Below are 19634 nucleotides of genomic sequence, written 5' to 3'. Positions count from 1 at the left end.
GCATGCAAACGCATGTGAACGCTGGCATGCTGATAGACAGGATCCTGCTTGCTCTACTGAGCATGCCCAGAAACCAGCCTCGAGTGATCAGTCTCTCTCTCCCCCTCCCTCTCTGTCTCTCTACCCCTCCCTCTCTGTCTCTCTCCCCCTCCCTCTCCCTCTCCTCTCTCTCCCCCGCCTGAGAGCTGCGGACACACATAACCAAGATAAATATCGGGTAACCAAGCAAAGCGCTTCTCTTAGTTACCCGATGTTTACGTTGGTTACGTATGCAGGGAGCAGGCAGCCCGGCTCCTAGCAGCTGCGGATGCTCGTAACCAAGGTAAATATCAGGTATCCAAGCAAGTTACCCGATGTTTACCTTGGTTACGAGCCTCTGCAGCTGTCAGAAGCCGGCTCCCAGTCTATCACGTTCAGTTCCACTGACTCCCGATCACATGACTCCAATGCCCACCCATAAACTTAAAGTGACAGGATCCTAAAAAATAACACATGCGTTTGCATGCGTTTTTTTGCTGTAAAAGCAGGATCCGGTTTTACAGCAAAAAACGTTCATGACGCATGTTAAAAAAACGTAGTGGGAAAGCAGCCTAATACAAATATTAGAGATAAGTACTGAGCACATAATGTCACACAGCTATGACAATTTACATTAATAGAGGAAGTACATTACAAAATGGAGACTGCACATGTAACACATGACTTTCTAACAGACACAATCTCACGTTGTAATGGCAGCTATGCAACCTAATAACAGACCTGAACATTATGATGTCAGAAGTAAGTCTCTTATCAAATATACTTTAACAAAGATAATGGAGTTTTAGGTAACAACAGTGCAGGAGGACACAAATTCACATCTTCCCTGAGAGGAATATTGTCCTAAAATGGTGGCCAGTACCCAGCATGCCTAGGTATCACCCATAATGCATTAGGACATTCTTACAGAGAAAATATAAACAATGTAGATAATCGCCACTAGATGGTGCTCTAACAACATTTAACATTACTGCAAGGTTATTAGCAATTATGTATGACAATTATGAACTTACATCAGCTTTTAGGCCTGAATGGGGAGAACATTGTTAGTAGGAAAAGTGGAACGTGTTTTTCACTGTTTTTCCTGGTCTTTTCTCCATCATTTCTTTTGTTACTTAGAAGAAAAAAAAGCACTGTGACTGTAGAACAATAGAGAACTATAAAACAAATAGTTCAATCTGGGGCAATTTTTAGAGATCAATTAGTTTGCAAAATGTAGCATGCTTTAGGAGTATTTTTTTTTTCATTGTGTGTGAAGGAGGAAAATAGGCATTTTTTTCTCTTTGAACATTTGTATTCTTTTTTATAGAAGCATAAACATATTGGCAAAAATTTGATTATGGTGAAAAAAATGTCACTGTACAAGTAAGGCCCCTTTCACACTGCGTTCCTCTCCCTGTTCAGTGGTCACGTCAGGGCTTCTATTCGAACCCCCCTGCAAAACAGGTTTCGGACGTATGCACCGACGGGGCCATTGACTATAATGATGCAGAAAGAGTCACTGTGTGCTCTGTCGTGCACCATTTTCGGGAGTATACTCTTTCTGGAGGCGGACACCCAGACCCAGTCTACTACTTCTGGGTGTCTACCTCCAATAAATGTATACTCCCGAAAATGGTGCACGACAGAGCACATTCCTGCACCATTATAGTCAATGGCCCCGTCGGTGCATACGTCCGAAACCTGTTTTAAAGGGAGTTCGAAAAGAAGCTCCGACGTGACCACTGAATTGGGAGAGGAACGCAGTGTGAAAGGGGCCTTACTTGTGCATTTTTATTCTAGTGGTTCATTCAGACATTGTGGTTAAATTGATTTGCATTTGGTGTAATAAAACTGCAAGATTTTGCCACATTACCACAATAAAAAGCATTACACATCTGAAATAGGATTTTACCTGAATTCCTCCATATAATTTGTCACCTTTTTTTTATTTTCATAGGTTCAGCAATTCCTGTCGGTATTGATGTACAGATAGAAAGTATAGATAGTATCTCAGAGGTGGATATGGTGAGTAACAAATTATAGAAATGTTACACTTTTTTATTTCAAATAAACAATCTAAAACCTAAATATGACTTTTTAGTGGATTCCCTTTAAGGGTGTTATCTAAAATGAGTGCACCCTCATGATATAGTAGTCTCTACCTGTTTGGTAACTCATGCATCTGTTATCATTTTTACTGATAAGATTCTAGTGTTTTGTTTTACATTATTATTATATACTTTTTGAAAAATTGATGGAATTTATCAAAAATGGCATGTAATACACAATCTTGAACTATAAGGCCATTAGAGTGAAGTGGCCAAATTTATTTAGAGGTGCATAATGAATTTGGCCCACCTTTTGGTTATCTGTGTACCAGAAATTGAAATGTACATCAGGTACAAGCATGCAAAAGTTTGGGCACCCAGGTCAAGATTATTGTTTATTCTGAACAGTTAAAGCGAACCTGCCACCAGTTTTTTGCCCTATAAGCTGCGGCCACCACCAGTGGGCTCTTATATACAAGATTCTAATATGCTGTATATAAGAGCTCAGACCACTGTGTAAAACATAAAACACTCTTTATAATACTCATCTAAACTGGTTGCTCCGGCGCACAACGGTCGGATGGGTGGTGCCGTTCTCCAGGACCAGCGTCTCCCCTTTCGGCCATCTTGGTCTTCCTTATTCTGAAGCCGCGGTGCATGACGCGTCTATGTCATACACATGCACTGACATTGAGGTCCTGCGCAGGCGCACATTGATCTACCCGGCTCAGGGCAGATCAAAGTATTGTAGTGCGCATGTGCCGGACCTGAATACCGGCGCGTGTGTATGACATAGACGCGTCATGCACCACGGCTTCAGAATAAATAAAGAAGACCAAGATGCCCGAAAGGGAAGGCGCCGATCCCGGAGAAAGGCACCGCTCATCCAACCGTTGTGCACTGGAGCAACCGGTATAGGTGAGTATTATAAAGTGTTTTTTATGTTTTACACAGCGACCTGGGCTCTTATATACAGCATGTTAGAATGCTGTATATAAGAGCCCACTGGTGGTGGCCGCAGCTTATAGGGCAAAAAACTGGTGACAGGTTCTCTTTAAGCAAGCTAAAGATGAACCAATCTCTAAAAGGCAAAAAGTTAAAGATAAAACATTTCCTTTGTACTTTAGGGGGAAAAAAACATCAACTTTTACATTTTAAAAGTAACAGAAAAAGGAAAATGGGCAAAAATGTTGGCACCCTGCATGTTTAGTACCTAGTAGGACCCCTTTTGGCAAGTATCACAGCTTGTAAATGCTTTTTGTAGCAGCCAAAAGTCTTTCAATTCTTATTGGAAGGATTTTCATTTATTCTTTTTTTGAAACGTCTTCCAGTTCTGTGAGATTCCTGGGCCATTGTAAAACCTTCAGCTTGTGCCTTTTGAGGTTGTCTATTATAGATTTTGACGTGTGTTTAGGAGATTCATTATCCATTTGTAAAAGCCATCCTTTTATCAACTTCAGATTTTTACAAATGATGTTATGTTTGCATCAAGAATTTGTGGAAATGTCATTGAATCCATTTCTCCCTTTTCTCGTGAAATGTACCAGGTGCCATTGACTACAACACAATCCCAAAGCATGACTGATCCACCCCCATGCTTAATGGTTGGTGATGTTCTTTTCCTGAAATTCTGTGACCTTTTTTCTACACACAGACCTTTGATCATTGTGGACAAAGAGTTATATTTTACACTTATCAGCCCACACGACTTTTTTCCAAAATGCATCAGGCTTGTTTAGATGTTCTTTTGCATACTTATGATGCTGAATTTTATAGTGAGGATGCAAAAGAGATTTTCTCCTGATGACTATTTCATGAAGGCCGTATTTGTACAGGTGTCTCTGAACAGTAGAACAATGTACCCCAACTCCAGAGTCTGGTAAATCTTCCTGAAGGTCTCTTGCAGTCAAGCAGGGGGCTCTGATTTGCTTCTCTAGCAATCCTACAAGCACCTCTCACAGAAATTTTGCCTGCTTTTCCAGACCTTATCTTGACCTTCACTGTTGATAGTAACTGCAATTTCTATATTACATTTCGAACTGAGGAAAGGCCAATTTCCCCCTTAACATCATGGAAATCTGGAAGCATGGTGGCTGCTACTGGTGTATCTAGCCACATTAACTTGTTATCAGCCTCCTGATGAACCAAGGTTTAGGGAAACAAGTTGAGGCATATGAGGCAGAATTAAGCTAAGTGGATCTAATTGTCCCTGCATTTGTATAGGTTCTCAATGAGAACACTGGTGACTTCCTGAATCTTGAGGAGGTTTTTGTGAACTCAATTTGTGCACATTATCACTTTATTTTGAGCGCACTGCACTTTATCTTTGATTGTAGGGGTTCACAGGGCAATAGCAGGAACAGTCGTCGGTGAGTGGGGGCACCACATTGTATCTTTAGGGTGCCAACCTCCACGGCTAGGTAGGGCACAGGAGGGAGTGGATATTGTAGGGACTGAGTTTCCCTCTCTCTTCTGTGCACCGGTTTGTTATATCAATTTGAATTGTGGTTTTGTATCTTTTAAGAGTATCATTAAATGTTCAGTTTTAGATAGGGATTTATGCTAAATTTCTTATACACCTATTAACTAGTGATTCTGAAAGGGCAATTTAAAAACACTTTGCTATTGAAACTCCCGCGCCGGGGCTTGCAGGGCTCGCATGGTCACCGGGCCGGTGGTATTCGGGGTCAGGCTGTGAGTGGCCCAACCCGGCTTCCATGACCCCGGCGGGTTTCAATAAAAGGAAAGTCCCAAAGTCAGTCCGGTGTTACAAGGTGGGGATGGAAGGAGGTTGACGAGGTTCCTGGGGAGCATGCTATCGTTCACGGCGGCCACTGTGGTCTCGACCTCCTCTGCCACCGCTCTCCCCCAGGAAACAGTACGGGACGGGGATGGGGGATGCAAGCAGCGCCACCCGTGGTATGCGGCCAGGTGTTCAGCCGCCGCTTCACAGTCTCTCTCCGGGGCAGGTGTTATGGGCAGCCGGAGGGAATCTCTCCCCACGGGTGGAGCGGGGGAGCCCCGGGAGGTTAATGAGACCCAGGGCAACAGTCCTCAGGGACAATGGGGGCACAGGGCGGTGGCATTACTAACACCAGTGACGGAGTGCAGGTTCCAGTTTCTCTTTATTTATAGTCCGTTCCACATCGCACCCGGGTGCTGGTCCTTGCCGCCTGTAGCCTTTGGTCAGTCCTGGGCAGGTAGGAGGAAGGGGGATCCGGTGAGGTGTTCTGGGGGTCTCTCCCTTTCGTGTGCGTTAGTGCCGTCCCTGTGGCATGGAGCATCTTGGGAACTCGCCGCCTCTCTGTCTCTCTCATCCCGGTAGCGTACAACACCAACCGCCACCGGGTACAACTTTCTCCAGGGATCCCCAGTCCTCAGCTCGATTCCCTTCCTCTAGATGTTCTCAGCCATGGTCTCATGGCATCTGCCCAGCAGAAGCTGCTCTCTGTGGAGGTCTGCACTCTCTAGCAGCCTCTGACGTTCTACTCAACTTTCTGTGTGCAATAAACTCACTCCTATTCAGGCCACCCTCCCCTTAGGTTGTCATGGAAACCTGCCTGTGTGCAGCCACCTGCTCATTAAGGAGACAGGATGAGTCATAGGCTCAAAACTACATGCTGCAAAAGCTATTAACTCCTTCCTGCCAGTGTGATGTGAGTGTGTGTGTGGAGTTCACTCCTCCTGCCCTGAAAAAAATGGGGTAACATTTAATACCCTGTAACGACCCAGTTGCAGGGGCGTTACACTATCTTCTTATAGCCTTCTCCTGCTTTATGGGCCTCCAACACAGAGGCGTACATACTGTATCATTGGTGCAGCCAGTGCAGCAAAACAGTGGTCCAAGAGGTTGGGGTGCCCATGTCTTTCTCCAAAAAAGGTGGAATTGTATATGTTGATAAGTTCTTGGGTAGTAAAGGCCCACATCTTGTTCTTTCAGGGGCCCTTTTCTGTCTGTGTCTGCCAGTGCTCCATCATTTTCATTTTCAGAGTGCTAGGCAGCTGCTTAGAAGAACCCAAGGCTCCTGTTTTTTGGCACAAGGTTAGAGGAGGCTGGGACTTTATATGCTGTGAAATTTGCATCACCTAACGATGATTTTATATATATATATATGTATATATATACTGTATATATATATATATATATATATATATATATATATATATATATATATATATATATTGTGAGACTGTGACCGGGGTTATCTATGACGGACGGTATGTCTCGCCCCGGTTGTGCTCACTCCATGATAGAAAGTAAATCCACTCTAGGGTTAATGCTGTTTCCCTACAGGCTGAAGGAAGGGTTAAATAGAATCAGGAACAAGGGCAGGTGTGCCGGGTGTGGGGAAGTGAACACAACTCCCTGAGCTCTCTGCTGGAGAGGCACATGTATATTGTTGTGGACTTTTGTTTGGACATTAAAACCGTGTGCTGTGAACCTTAATGCCTGGATCCCGTGTCTTCTGCTGCGCAGCCGACCGTGCTACCTCACATATGGTGGAGAATGCGGGCATGACAGCCGGTGAGGTGTAGCATCCATCCCTGGTGACTCAGCAGCACATGTCCTGGATTCGAGCGGCTATACTACAGCCCAAACCCGGCGACGCCATGGAGGACATACTAAGGCAGCAGCAACAGACTAATGCACAGCTACAAGAGGCTAATGCACAGCAGCAACAGACCAATGCACACCTGCTCCGGGCGTTTTAACGTCAGCAGCAATCCTTGCAAGCGCAGGAAAAAAGGCACCAAGAACAGATGGTTCTCCTGGCCAAGTCGATCCGTGCCGGACCAGCAGCAACAACCCCGGGACCGGGTGACGACGGCAGCATCCGGAAAGCGGTGAGACAAGCGTTGCAAAAGATGACCCCGGGGGATGATGTGGAAGCGTTCCTGGCGGTGTTTGAGCGGGTGGCCGAGCGGGAAAAGCTGCCGACCCCCCAGTGGGCTGAGGTATTGTCGCCCTATCTGACGGGGGAACCCCAAAAAGCATACCTGGACCTCTGTACCGAGGACGCCATTGACTATGTGACCCTGAAAGCCGAAATACTGGCTCGGTTGGGGGTGAATACCTATGTACGGGCTCAGCGGGTAAATCAGTGGTTCTATGAGGAAGCCAAACCCGTACGCTCCCAGGCCTATGACTTGTTGCATCTTGTAAAAAAATGGTTGCAGCCGGACACTCTGAGCCCGGCGCAAATGGTGGAAAGGGTAATAGTGGATCGTTTTGTGCGCACTTTACCCGTCACCGTTCAACGGTGGGTAGGACAGGGTGACCCGAGTACCCTGGACCAATTAGTGTCCCTGGTAGAGCGGCATGTGGCTACGCAGGACTTGATACGTGACACTGAGACTTTGCGTACCGCCCGTCGGTCCGGCCCCTCCAAGCCTAGGGCCAAGGACCCACCGCTGACAATGGTGCAGGAGTCCGCTACCGTCCCATCTGAGGCCGCGGCCGCCATTCCTGAGGTCCGGAAGGTTCTGTACCCATTAGATGTTGGCGGTGCCAGCGGGTGGGACATATGGAAGCCCAGTGTCCACTCACCACGGAGCCCATGGATTGTGGGGTTACCCGGCGGGGTTCAATGTATGCTCAGGTGGTGTGTACCGCTGACCTGGTCTCCCCAGAGACGGAGCCCCACTTGTGCCAAATACAGGTGAATGGATGTCCGGTTACAGGATTGTTGGATTCCGGAAGCTTAGTGACCCTTGTGCGATCCACCTTGAGGGCTAAAGTAAAGGCCACAGGACGTACCGTGGGGGTGGTTTGCATACATGGGGACCGCCGCGACTATCCCACAGGGATTGTGTCACCATCACAGCACCTTGCGGTCAGGTGCAACATGAGGTGGGACTTCTTAACACTCTTCCTTATGACGTGATCCTAGGAAGGGATCTGCCCTATTTTTGGACTTTATGGAGGGGACCCCCTAAGTCCCCTCAGATATTGGTCAGTCCGGGACCTGAGCCCTACAATCCTGAATCCGGGACACCTGCTGTAGGGGTCACCATGATAGGGACAGAGTGTGAACCCGATAGGTCACCCCTAGAGGTATTGGCAGGAGAGGCTGAGACGGTTGAGCCCATCCCGGAGTTGGAGGCGTCCCCGGATACGTTTGGGACAGCCCAACTCCAGGACCCTACGTTAATACATGCCCGGAGTCGGGTGACAGTAGTTGACGGGGTGGCACAGCTGCCCGGTGCCCAGGTAAGGTACCCCCATTTCGCTCTTAAGCAGGATTTACTCTACCGGGTAGATGAAATACGGGGCGTGGGGGTAGAACAGTTGGTGGTGCCCCAGCCGCATCGCCGGCGGGTCCTCGACTTGGCTCATAAACACCTGATGAGTGGCCACCTAGGGGTCAAGAAAACGCAGGAGCGAATATTGCAAAGGTTCTATTGGCCCGGGGTCTTTGGGGAGGTAAAACGGTTCTGCGAAACCTGCCCGGAGTGTCAGCTTACCGCACCCCTGACCCACTTTCGCAGTCCGTTGGTACCGTTACCCATTATAGAAGTCCCTTTTGAACGGATAGGGATGGATCTGGTGGGGCCCCTCGTAAAGTCCGCTCGAGGGCACCAACACATCCTAGTGATCGTTGACTATGCCACCCGGTATCCTGAGGCGATACCTCTCAGACATACTGCAGCAAAGCTTATAGCTCGGGAGTTGTTTGCTGTGTTCTGCCGGGTGGGATTGCCCAAGGAGATCCTTACGGATCAGGGGACCCCATTCATGTCTAAAGTGACCAAAGAGCTATGCCGGCTACTCCAGATCAAGCAGTTGCGTACGTCTGTGTATCGTCCTCAAACGGACGGTTTAGTCGAGCGTTTCAATAAAACCCTGAAAGCATGCTAAAAAGGGTGATTTCAAAAGACGGGAAAGACTGGGATATGATGCTTCCCTATTTGATGTTTGCCATACGAGAGGTGCCACAGGCATCCACGGGGTTTTCGCCTTTTGAATTGTTATACGGGCGACATCCCCGGGGATTGTTGGACCTGGCAAAGGAAACATGGGAGCAAGAGCCCACCCCCCATAAAAGTGTGATTGAACACATTTTAGGAATGCAGAACCGCATAAGCGCGGTCATGCCAATTGTGAAGGAGCATTTACAGGAGGCTCAGGCCGCGCAAAGCGGCCGCTACAATAGACAAGCCACCGTGCGGACCTTTAAACCCGGGGATCGGGTGTTGGTATTAATCCCCACGGCGGAGAGTAAATTCCTGGCTCAGTGGCAAGGCCCCTACGAGATAAAGGAAAGAGTAGGGGTGGTTAACTATAAAGTATTGCAGCCCGGTAGGCGGAAACCTGAACAAATATACCATGTCAACCTATTAAAACCTTGGCAGGAACGGGAAAGCCTAATGGCTGTTTTTTCCCCACCTCCCTCCTCTTCGGGTCGCTCACATCCGGCTCCAGCGACCTCCGGAGAGGACAAACCGGAAGTAAGGATTGGAGAGGCCCTCACCAAGACTCAGAGGCGAGAGGCCAGACGGTTGGTTCAGCAGAACCCCGATGTCTTCTCCGAGCTGCCCGGTAGGACCAGTCTGATACGACATGATATTGTCACCGAGCCCCACCTGAAGGTACGCCTGAAGTCATACCGGGTACCGGAGGCTCGACGACAAGCCATATCGGAGGAAGTAAAGACAATGTTACGCCTGGGGGTCATCGAAAAATCCCGGAGTGAATGGGCTAGTCCGATTGTCCTAATACCAAAACCCGATGGCTCCTTAAGGTTCTGCAATGACTTTAGGAGATTGAACGAAATATTCAAGTTCGATCTCTACCCCATGCCCCGGGTGGATGAGCTGATTGATAGGCTGGGACAGGCGCGATATTTTACCACGCTCGACCTGACCAAGGGGTACTGGCAGGTGCCACTAACGGAGTCCGCCAAGGAGAAAACCGCTTTTGTTACGTCGGAGGGTCTCTTCCACTATGTTGTCTTGCCTTTTGGGTTACATGGCGCTCCGGCCACGTTTCAGAGGTTGATGGACTTAGTGCTGGAACCCCACCAGGCGTATGCATCAGCGTACCTTGATGACATCTGTTAGGGCCAGATGGACGGGCAGACCCAGGAGGTGGATCCACTGGGCCGAACTCCCGGATGAGGGAAAGGAGTCCGGTAGCCGGAGCACTGTAGGTAGCAGGACAGTCCGTGCACTGAGAGCAAATGGAGAAGTCCCTGGGACCACGAGGTCACGGATGGTGGTCCGGCTGACTGAGCTCAGGTTCGGAAGCCGTGATGGTGTCAGGCAGGGTCCGGAACCGTTGGAGCGAGATGACGGGTCACCGCAGGAATCCGAGATGGTACGGACTGTCAGGATGGCAGATGGGCAGCGTTCGGGGTTCGAGGTACCGCAGGACCGGATGGCGATGCAGGGTCGGCTCTAGAAGACAGAGAGGTAAGTATCTCATAGAACACAAGGAGACCTGACTCCTAGCTTGGAAAAACACGAAGAACAGGCCCCGCTCCCTTGGACATTAACCCCCTATATACCCTGTACCTGAGTGCATGATTTCCTGTTAATTGACACTGGCCCTTTAAGAAAGGTTCAGTGACCGCGCGCCCTAATGCGCGTGCGCGCAGCCCGGGTGCCAGAAGCCAGGGCAGGAAGCTGAAGAGAGGACGCAGGGGAGCCGGCCAGGAACTGGGAAGCCGTCGGGCGCCGGGAGCGGAGACCAGGGGGCCTGGGAAGTGCGGGCACCGGAGGCTGGAGAGCGCGGAGCGTGGCAGGTGAGCCGGGGAGCGGAGCTGAGGACCCGGGGATCGGAGCAGGGGACCCGGGGAGGGGATCCGAGGACCCGGGGAGCGTGACAGTACCCCCCCCCCCCCACGCCCCCCTCCCCGCAACCGGGACAGGAAGGCACCAATCAGAGGAGTGCCCACGTTCTCCCTGGGCTCCCAGGATCTATCCTCAGGACCATACCCTTCCCAGTCCACCAGGAAAAACTGTCGACCACGTACGGTCTTCATGGCCACGATATCTCTTACCGCATAGATGTCGTCCTCAGCAATAGGAGGAGGGGCCGGACTGGCGGCAGCGGAGAAGGGACCAAGGACAACCGGCTTGAGCAGAGAGACGTGAAAGGAGTTGGGTATTCTCATCGTGGCCGGGAGCTGCAGTTTGTAGGAGACCTCATTGATCTTGCCGAGGACTTTAAATGGTCCGATGTAGCGAGGTCCCAGCTTGTAGGATGGTATCTTCAGTCGGATGTATTTGGAAGCAAGCCAGACGAGATCTCCCGGAGAGAAACACGGAGGATCCAGACGTCTCTTGTCCGCATGTCTCTTCATCCGCAGGGAGGCACGTGCAAGGGAGGCCTTAACTGAGTCCCAAATGGATGTAAAGTCACGGAGTACTGCATCAGCAGCAGGGATGTCCGAGGAAGAGGATACAGGCAATGGGACAGACGGCTGAAGTCCGTAGACGACATGGAAGGGAGAACTGGAGGAGGACTCACTGACGTGGTGATTATGGGAGAATTCAGCCCAAGGAAGAAGCGTGGACCAATCGTCATGATGGGCGTTCACGTAGTGACGCAAGAAAGAGGTCAATATCTGATTGATCCGTTCCACTTGGCCATTCAACTGAGGATGGTAGGCTGAGGAGAAGTCCAGAGTCACTCCCAGATGTTTGCAGAGAGCCCTCCAGAAGCGGGAGGTGAACTGGGTTCCTCTGTCGGACACTATGTGTGATGGAAAGCCATGCAAGCGGAAGATGTGCTGTATATAGGCGTCCGCGAGTTCCTGAGCAGAGGGCAGTCCAGCCATAGGAACGAAATGGGCCATTTTAGAGAACCGATCCACCACGACCCATATGACTGTGTGTCCGGAGGATAATGGCAAGTCCGTAATAAAGTCCATCGCTATGTGTTGCCAGGGAACTGAGGGTATGGGCAGAGGCAGAAGACGGCCGTATGGCAGGTGTTTGGGTGTCTTGTTCCTGGCACAGGAGGAGCAGGCAGAGACAAAAGAGGCGACGTCCGTGCGCAGGGATGGCCACCAGTAATGACGTACAATAGCGCTCCATGTTTTCTTCTGACCTGCATGACCGGCTGTTTTCGAGGCATGGCCCCAGTGTAACACTTTTTGCCTGTCAGCCTCAGAGACATAAGTCTTCCCAGGTGGTATCTGGGCCAGGGTGACAGGAGCCACCGGAATAATCTTAGTTGGACAGATGATGGGTTGAGATGTCTCTTCCTCCTGTTCCAGGGGCACGAAAGACCTAGACAAGGCATCAGCGCGTACATTCTTGTTCGCGGGTCGGAAATGAAGCTGGAAGTCGAACCGGGCAAAGAACAAGGACCACCTGGCTTGCCGTGGGTTCAGTCGCTGAGCAGTCCGCAGGTATTCCAGGTTTTTGTGGTCCGTGTAAACAATGACAGGGTACACTGCTCCTTCCAGAAGATAGCGCCATTCCTCCAGAGCCAGTTTGACCGCTAATAGCTCTCGGTCACCGATGGTGTAATTGCGTTCAGGCGCGGAGAAGCTCTTGGAGAAGAAACCGCACGTCACCATCTTCCCGGAGGAGGACTTCTGCATGAGCACTGCTCCGGCTCCCGAGGAGGAGGCATCCACCTCCAAGGTGAACTGGCGGTTTAACTCTGGACGGTGGAGTACAGGAGAGGAGGCAAAGGCTCGCTTTAGAGCGCCAAACGCGGCGTCGGCCGCAGGTGACCAGTCCTTTGGATTAGCCCCCTTCTTGGTCAAGGCGGAGAGAGGAGCAGTCAGAGCCGAGAAGTGAGGAATGAACTGGCGGTAATAGTTAGCGAATCCCAGAAAACGTTGGATTGCCTTCAGTCCAGAAGGAGGAGGCCAGTTGAGAATGGAGGAGACCTTCTTGGGATCCATCTGCAGTCCGGTATCGGTGATGAGGTACCCCAGGAAGGGGAGAGAAGACTGTTCGAAGACACACTTCTCGTACTTGGCGTACAGACGATTCTCTCTCAGTCGTTGTAGAACCAGTTGCACGTTCTCTCGGTGGGTCTGGAGGTCCGGAGAGAAGACAAGGATGTCATCCAGATATACCACCACACAGACGTAGAGAAGGTCCCGAAACACATCGTTCACTAATTCTTGGAAGACTGCTGGTGCGTTGCACAGGCCGAAGGGCATCACGCAGTATTCATAGTGCCCATCGCGAGTGTTGAACGCGGTCTTCCATTCATCTCCTGAACGGATACGGACCAGGTTGTAGGCACCCCGAAGATCCAACTTGGTGAACACACGAGCTCCTCTGAGCCGATCAAACAATTCGGGGATGAGCGGCAGGGGGTACTTGTTTTTCACGGTGATCAGGTTCAATCCCCGGTAGTCTATACATGGGCGTAGGTCGCCCTCTTTCTTCTTTACGAAGAAGAAGCCTGCTCCAGCAGGAGAGGAGGATCTCCGGATGAATCCCTTAGCCAGGCTCTCTGTGATGTACGTAGACATAGCCCTTGTTTCGGCTGGAGATAGTGGATATATCCGTCCTCGAGGTGGTGTAGTTCCCGGGAGCAGGTCAATGGCACAATCGTAAGGACGATGTGGCGGGAGTACTTCGGACTCCTTCTTATCAAAGACGTCCACGAAGGACCAATAGGCTGAGGGCAGTCCCGGTAGGGACTCGGGAACCGGAGGTCGCCGGATGGGTTGTATGGTCTTCAGACATCTCTCATGGCAAGAAGACCCCCATCGAGTGATATCGCCAGTGCCCCAGCTGACTGAAGGCTCGTGTGTCCGCAACCAGGGAAGTCCCAGCAGGATTTGATGTGACATGTGTGGGAGGACGTAGAGAGCGATGTTCTCGGTGTGCAGAGCACCGATACGCAGTTCAAGCGGCTTGGTGATCCAGGAGATGGTGTCAGAGAGGGGTCTCCCATCCACAGAGGCAATCACTAGGGGCTTGTCGAGTGGAGTAACAGGCACCTGGTACTTGTCCACCGTGGCCTGCTGGATGAAATTGCCTGCTGCCCCAGAATCGAGGTATGCCTCAGCCGTAAACCGCGTCTCTCCCGTTGTCACTTGCACAGTCCATGTAACTGGGTCTGAGAGAGTTCCAGCACCTAGGGTGGCCTCTCCTACCAACCCTAGGCTTTGGAGTTTCCCGGCCTCTCTGGACAGGCGCGTAGCAGGTGTGTGCCCTCTCCGCAGTAAAAGCAGAGACCCTTGGCGAGCCGCTCTGCTCGACGTTGTTCCGACTGTCGCACACGGTCGATCTGCATGGGCTCATGGACGGAGACACCAGAGGCCGTTGACTGGAGTACGGTGGGCTTCGGTGGAGGAGAGGAATGCCTTACCGGACGTCTCTCACGGGACAGTTCTTTGGACCGCTCCTGAAAGCGTATGTCCACTCGAGTCGCTAGGGTAATCAGGGCGTCCAGAGTGGACGGTACATCACGTCCAGCCAGCTCATCTTTGATTCGACCCGATAGTCCTTCCCAGAAGGCGGCGGTTAGGGCCTCGTTATTCCACCCGAGTTCTGAAGCCAAGGTGCGGAAACGGATGGCGTATTGACCCACCGTCAGTGTTCCCTGACGTAACCGGAGAAGTGAAGACGCAGACGCGGAGGCGCGTCCGGGTTCGTCAAAAGTGCTGCGAAAGGCCTGCAGGAACTCCTGGAGGTTCTTGGTCATAGGTTCCTCCTTCTCCCACAAGGGGTTCATCCACGCCAGTGCCTCGCCCTCTAGGTGAGACATGATGAAGGCGACCTTGGCTTGGTCGGAGGCAAACAGATGTGGCAGCTGCGTGAAATGGAGGGAGCATTGGTTTATAAACCCCCTGCAGGTCTTGGGATCTCCGGCGTACCGGGGTGGTGAGGCCAAACGCAGTCTGGAAGCATCCGAAGAGGGGGCCACGGGAGCGGGGGTCGTGGCTTGACTAGTGGAGGCTCGGGATGTCGAAGACGTGACTGCCGCTTGTAGCGTGGTCAGGCGGGTGTCCACGAAGTCATAAAGTTCAGCATGCGGGTCTGGACTTCACGCTGGCGTTGGAGTTCCTCATGCAAGGCCGCTAGTGCTTCGGCGGGATCCATGGCCGGTTCTTACTGTTAGGGCCAGATGGACGGGCAGACCCAGGAGGTGGATCCACTGGGCCGAACTCCCGGATGAGGGAAAGGAGTCCGGTAGCCGGAGCACTGTAGGTAGCAGGACAGTCCGTGCACTGAGAGCAAATGGAGAAGTCCCTGGGACCACGAGGTCACGGATGGTGGTCCGGGTGACGGAGCTCAGGTTCGGAAGCCGTGATGGTGTCAGGCAGGGTCCGGAACCGTTGGAGCGAGATGACGGGTCACCGCAGGGATCCGAGATGGTACGGACTGTCAGGATGGCAGATGGGCAGCGTTCGGGGTTCGAGGTACCGCAGGACCGGATGGTGATGCAGGGTCGGCTCTAGAAGACAGAGAGGTAAGTATCTCATAGAACACAAGGAGACCTGACTCCTAGCTTGGAAAAACACGAAGAACAGGCCCCGCTCCCTTGGACATTAACCCCCTATATACCCTGTACCTGAGTGCATGATTTCCTGTTAATTGACACTGGCCCTTTAAGAAAGGTTCAGTGACCGCGCGCGCGCCCTAATGCGCGTGCGCGCAGCCCGGGTGCCAGAAGCCAGGGCAGGAAGCTGAAGAGAGGACGCAGGGGAGCCGGCCAGGAACTGGGAAGCCGTCGGGCGCCGGGAGCGGAGACCAGGGGGCCTGGGAAGTGCGGGCACCGGAGGCTGGAGAGCGGGGAGCGTGGCAGGTGAGCCGGGGAGCGGAGCTGAGGACCCGGGGATCGGAGCAGGGGACCCGGGGAGGGGATCCGAGGACCCGGGGAGCGTGACAACATCATTATTTACAGCTCCGATTGGCAGACCCACTTGGAACAGGTACAAGCGGTGGTGGACGCGCTTCGAACAGCCGGATTGACAGCCAATCCCAAGAAATGTGCGTTGGGACTCACGGAAGCCCGCTACTTGGGCTACGTGATAGGCCAAGGAGTGATTAAGCCCCAAATTAACAAGGTTGAGGCGATCCAGAAGTGGCCTAGACCCCTGACCACAAAGCAGGTTAGGGCCTTCCTGGGTATCGTGGGGTACTACAGGAGGTTTGTAAAGGATTTTGCGGGACTATCAGCCCCCTTGACGGACCTTCTCAAAGGCAAGAAGTCCGTCATGGTGCGCTGGACTCCGCAGGCCGAGGACTCCTTCCGGGCCCGGAAGGGGGTCCTGTGCGGACAGCCCGTTCTTGTACACCCTGATTTCCGGAAGGAGTTCATAGTACAGACTGACGCCTCAGAGGTCGGCCTGGGGGCAGTGCTGTCTCAGGTGGTTCAGGGGGAGGAACACCCCGTCACCTTCTTAAGTAGGAAGCTCACCCCTCCCGAGCGGAATTATAGCGTAGTGGAGAAGGAGTGCCTGGCGATCAAGTGGGCCTTGGAGTCCCTACGCTATTACCTGCTGGGACGGCAGTTTCGCTTGGTGACGGATCACTCTCCACTGGTCTGGATGAGGTCCGCCAAGGAACGGAATGCCCGGGTTACCCGGTGGTTCCTTTCTCTGCAGAACTTCCGGTTTACGGTTGAACACAGGGCCGGTGGGTTGCAGGGCAACGCCGATGCCTTGTCCCGCGGCCCGTGTTTGATGGCGGGAGTTCAACCCCGCATGCTTGAACTGAGGGGGGGGGGGGTATGTGAGACTGTGACCGGGGTTATCTATGACGGACGGTATGTCTCGCCCCGGTTGTGCTCACTCCATGATAGAAAGTAAATCTACTCTAGGGTTAATGCTGTTTCCCTACAGGCTGAAGGAAGGGTTAAATAGAATCAGGAACAAGGGCAGGTGTGCCGGGTGTGGGGAAGTGAACACAACTCCCTGAGCTCTCTGCTGGAGAGGCACATGTATATTGTTGTGGACTTTTGTTTGGACATTAAAACCGTGTGCTGTGAACCTTAATGCCTGGATCCCGTGTCTTCTGCTGCGCAGCTGACTGTGCTACCTCACAATATATATACTGTATCTGTGGGTAAAATGGATAGCAATGAGTTTGACTGTCAACTAGCTTCTCAGACTCCTAAATGAAAACATTTCCTTAGGTTCCAAAAAAATAACATCACCAGGTTATGCTAAAGCCAGGTGTCTTCAACCCTACCGTGAATCCAAAATGTCTCACATAATTGGTGCTGAATAAACCTGGTAAAATGTTTTGCTTAAGGATCGGATGCTGGTAGTTTTTTGGATTTTTTTTGTTATTTTCTCAAGAGACAGTTATTATTATTATTATTATTATTATAGCACCATTTATTCCATGGCGCTTTACAGTGAAAGAGGGTATACATACAACAATCATTAACAGTACAAAACAGACTGGTATAGGAGGAGAGAGGACCCTGCCCGCGAGGGCTCACAGTCTATAGGGAATGGGTGATGGTACAATAGGTGAGGACAGAGCTGGTTGCGCAGTGGTGTACTGTGCTGAGGATTATTGTAGGTTGTAGGCTTGTTGTAAGAGATGGGTCTTGAGGTTCCTCTTGAAGCTTTCCACGGTAGGGGTGAGTCTGATATGCTGAGGTAGAACGTTCCAGAGTGTAGGATAGGCACGGGAGAAATCTTGTACGCGATTGTGGGAAGAGGAGATAAGAGAGGAGCAGAGAAGGAGATCTTGTGAGGATCTGAGGTTGCGTGCGGGTAGATATCGGGAGACTAGGTCACTGATGTAGGGAGGAGACAGGTTGTGCATGGCTTTGTATGTCATGGTTAATGTTTTGAACTGGAGTCGTTGGGTGACGGGAAGCCAGTGGAGGGATTGGCAGAGTGGCGAGGCTGGGGGCACACAGTTCATCACTTTGGTGACGTGCACCTGCAATGATTGGAGATTGCTGTATGCAACTGTATTTTGTGTTCCAGTAAAACTATATCTCCTTTTTTTCCTTTTTCTTTTCTATTGGCCTATCAAGGATTTTACAATGACCTTATACCTCAGACATTACTGGAAAGATGAGAGACTTTCATTTCAGAGTACCAACAATAGGAGCATGACATTTGATGGAAGACTAATAAAGAAAATTTGGGTGCCAGATGTATTTTTTGTTCACTCCAAACGGTCGTTCATACATGATACCACAATGGAAAACATCATGCTCCGGGTGTTTCCAGATGGAAATGTCTTGTTCAGCCTAAGGTGAGTGAAATAAAGCGTTTTAGATTTTTCAAATCTCTGCCTGGAGAATTTATATAGATGACTATAGACTTTACAAAGCTTATGGTCACATAAATGTAACATAAAATCTGTCAATGAAAGCGCCATTCCAGTGTTTTGGTTTTTTATTTCCCCGCTGTACTGGTGCATTTAATCTAAGGTCCTTGCTCCCAGTCTTATACTCACCCTCCGGCATTTTCACCTTTTATCAGCTCCATTTCAGTCCTGTGCAGCTATCTTGTGACCATAACTTCTGACTGTTTGGAAGTCAGACGTTACATCACAAGCTCTCAATGCAAGTCTATGAGAGCTATAACGATGCCAAAATGAGGCTCTCATAGACTTGCATTGAAGAGTGACTCCTGGTTCGGTCCATGAAACACTGGAGCAGCCAACAGATCACAAACTGCAGAGGACCAACGAGCGTCAATGATAAAAGGTGAAAATGCCGGAGGGGAAGCATAGGATGAGGGTCAAGTTCCATACCAAGCTTAAGGTGTTAAACAGTGTCTACCCAAACCATCAGAAGGTGATTGCATGACATTGAGCTATGAACCAAAAGTTATAGATGATCCATTGACCTCATGTCAAAGGCTATATGATGCAGAGAAAGGTTACAGTTGAGGCTGTAATGGGGGTCTATTGTCTTCAGCGATGAGTCATAATTTTGTCTTTTAGTTTGAGATTAGCCTGATAGACCATGTAGGTAATATTATTAAAAGGGTTGTCCCACAAACAACGCACATTTCATAAATAGATCTTGGAATAAAAATAAGTTCCACAATTAGGTATGTTTAGAAAGTATGTTCCTGTGCTGAAATAATCTTATATATGTGTCCCTGCTATGTATTGTGTAATGGCCGTGTCTAAGCATGAAGGAACATGGTCTGAATATACAGCTCCTGGGCAGGGATGAAAGCAAAAGAGAGTATACAGATAGGATAGCATAGGATCGCAGATGCTGTTGTTTTGTGGTAAAAACAATTCCATGCCTAAGTTTAAAATTAATGTTTTACCTCACAGAAAAAAATGTTTTACCTCACAGAAAGAATCAGTGTTGTACAGTATGTCTGCCACTCTATATTGGGTGGCTGGGCAAAGTAAACATGAGTTCTTTGGAAATTTGGAGGACACACTTAACCAGCATCTTCTGTACATGAGGTGATGTACAGTTTCCAGAAAGCACACGCTATATAACACTGTTCCAGGCAGTAAGTGGATGGAAGGCTCCAATAATCTTCACACAGGGCTTCCATAATAACATACAATAGCATCTCAATAAATTAGAATATCATCAAAAGCTTCCAATCCCCAGCTGCCTAATTGTACCTGGCTGGACACAAAAATTGGGCGAAGCCCATGTCGGGTTTTTTTAATTATTTTTCCTCATATTTTTGGTTC

At 50.3% G+C, this 19634-nt stretch overlaps 1 protein-coding gene across 1 annotated transcript in view; it reads left to right on the top strand.

Annotated features, from left to right (window-relative positions):
* Positions 1–19634, top strand: part of GABRR3 (gamma-aminobutyric acid type A receptor subunit rho3) — a 131028-nt gene that overhangs the window by 50033 nt on the left and 61361 nt on the right. Inside the window, exons 3-4 of the mRNA XM_075333101.1 lie at positions 1979–2046; positions 17992–18215. Coding sequence (XP_075189216.1) covers positions 1979–2046; positions 17992–18215 — 292 coding nt within the window. The remainder of the gene's footprint in view (positions 1–1978; positions 2047–17991; positions 18216–19634) is intronic.

Source organism: Anomaloglossus baeobatrachus, chromosome 2, assembly GCF_048569485.1.
Source record: "Anomaloglossus baeobatrachus isolate aAnoBae1 chromosome 2, aAnoBae1.hap1, whole genome shotgun sequence".
Lineage (NCBI taxonomy): Eukaryota > Metazoa > Chordata > Amphibia > Anura > Aromobatidae > Anomaloglossus > Anomaloglossus baeobatrachus.
The sequence above is the reverse complement of the archived record's forward strand: the minus strand, read 5'-3'. Positions and strand labels throughout refer to the sequence as shown.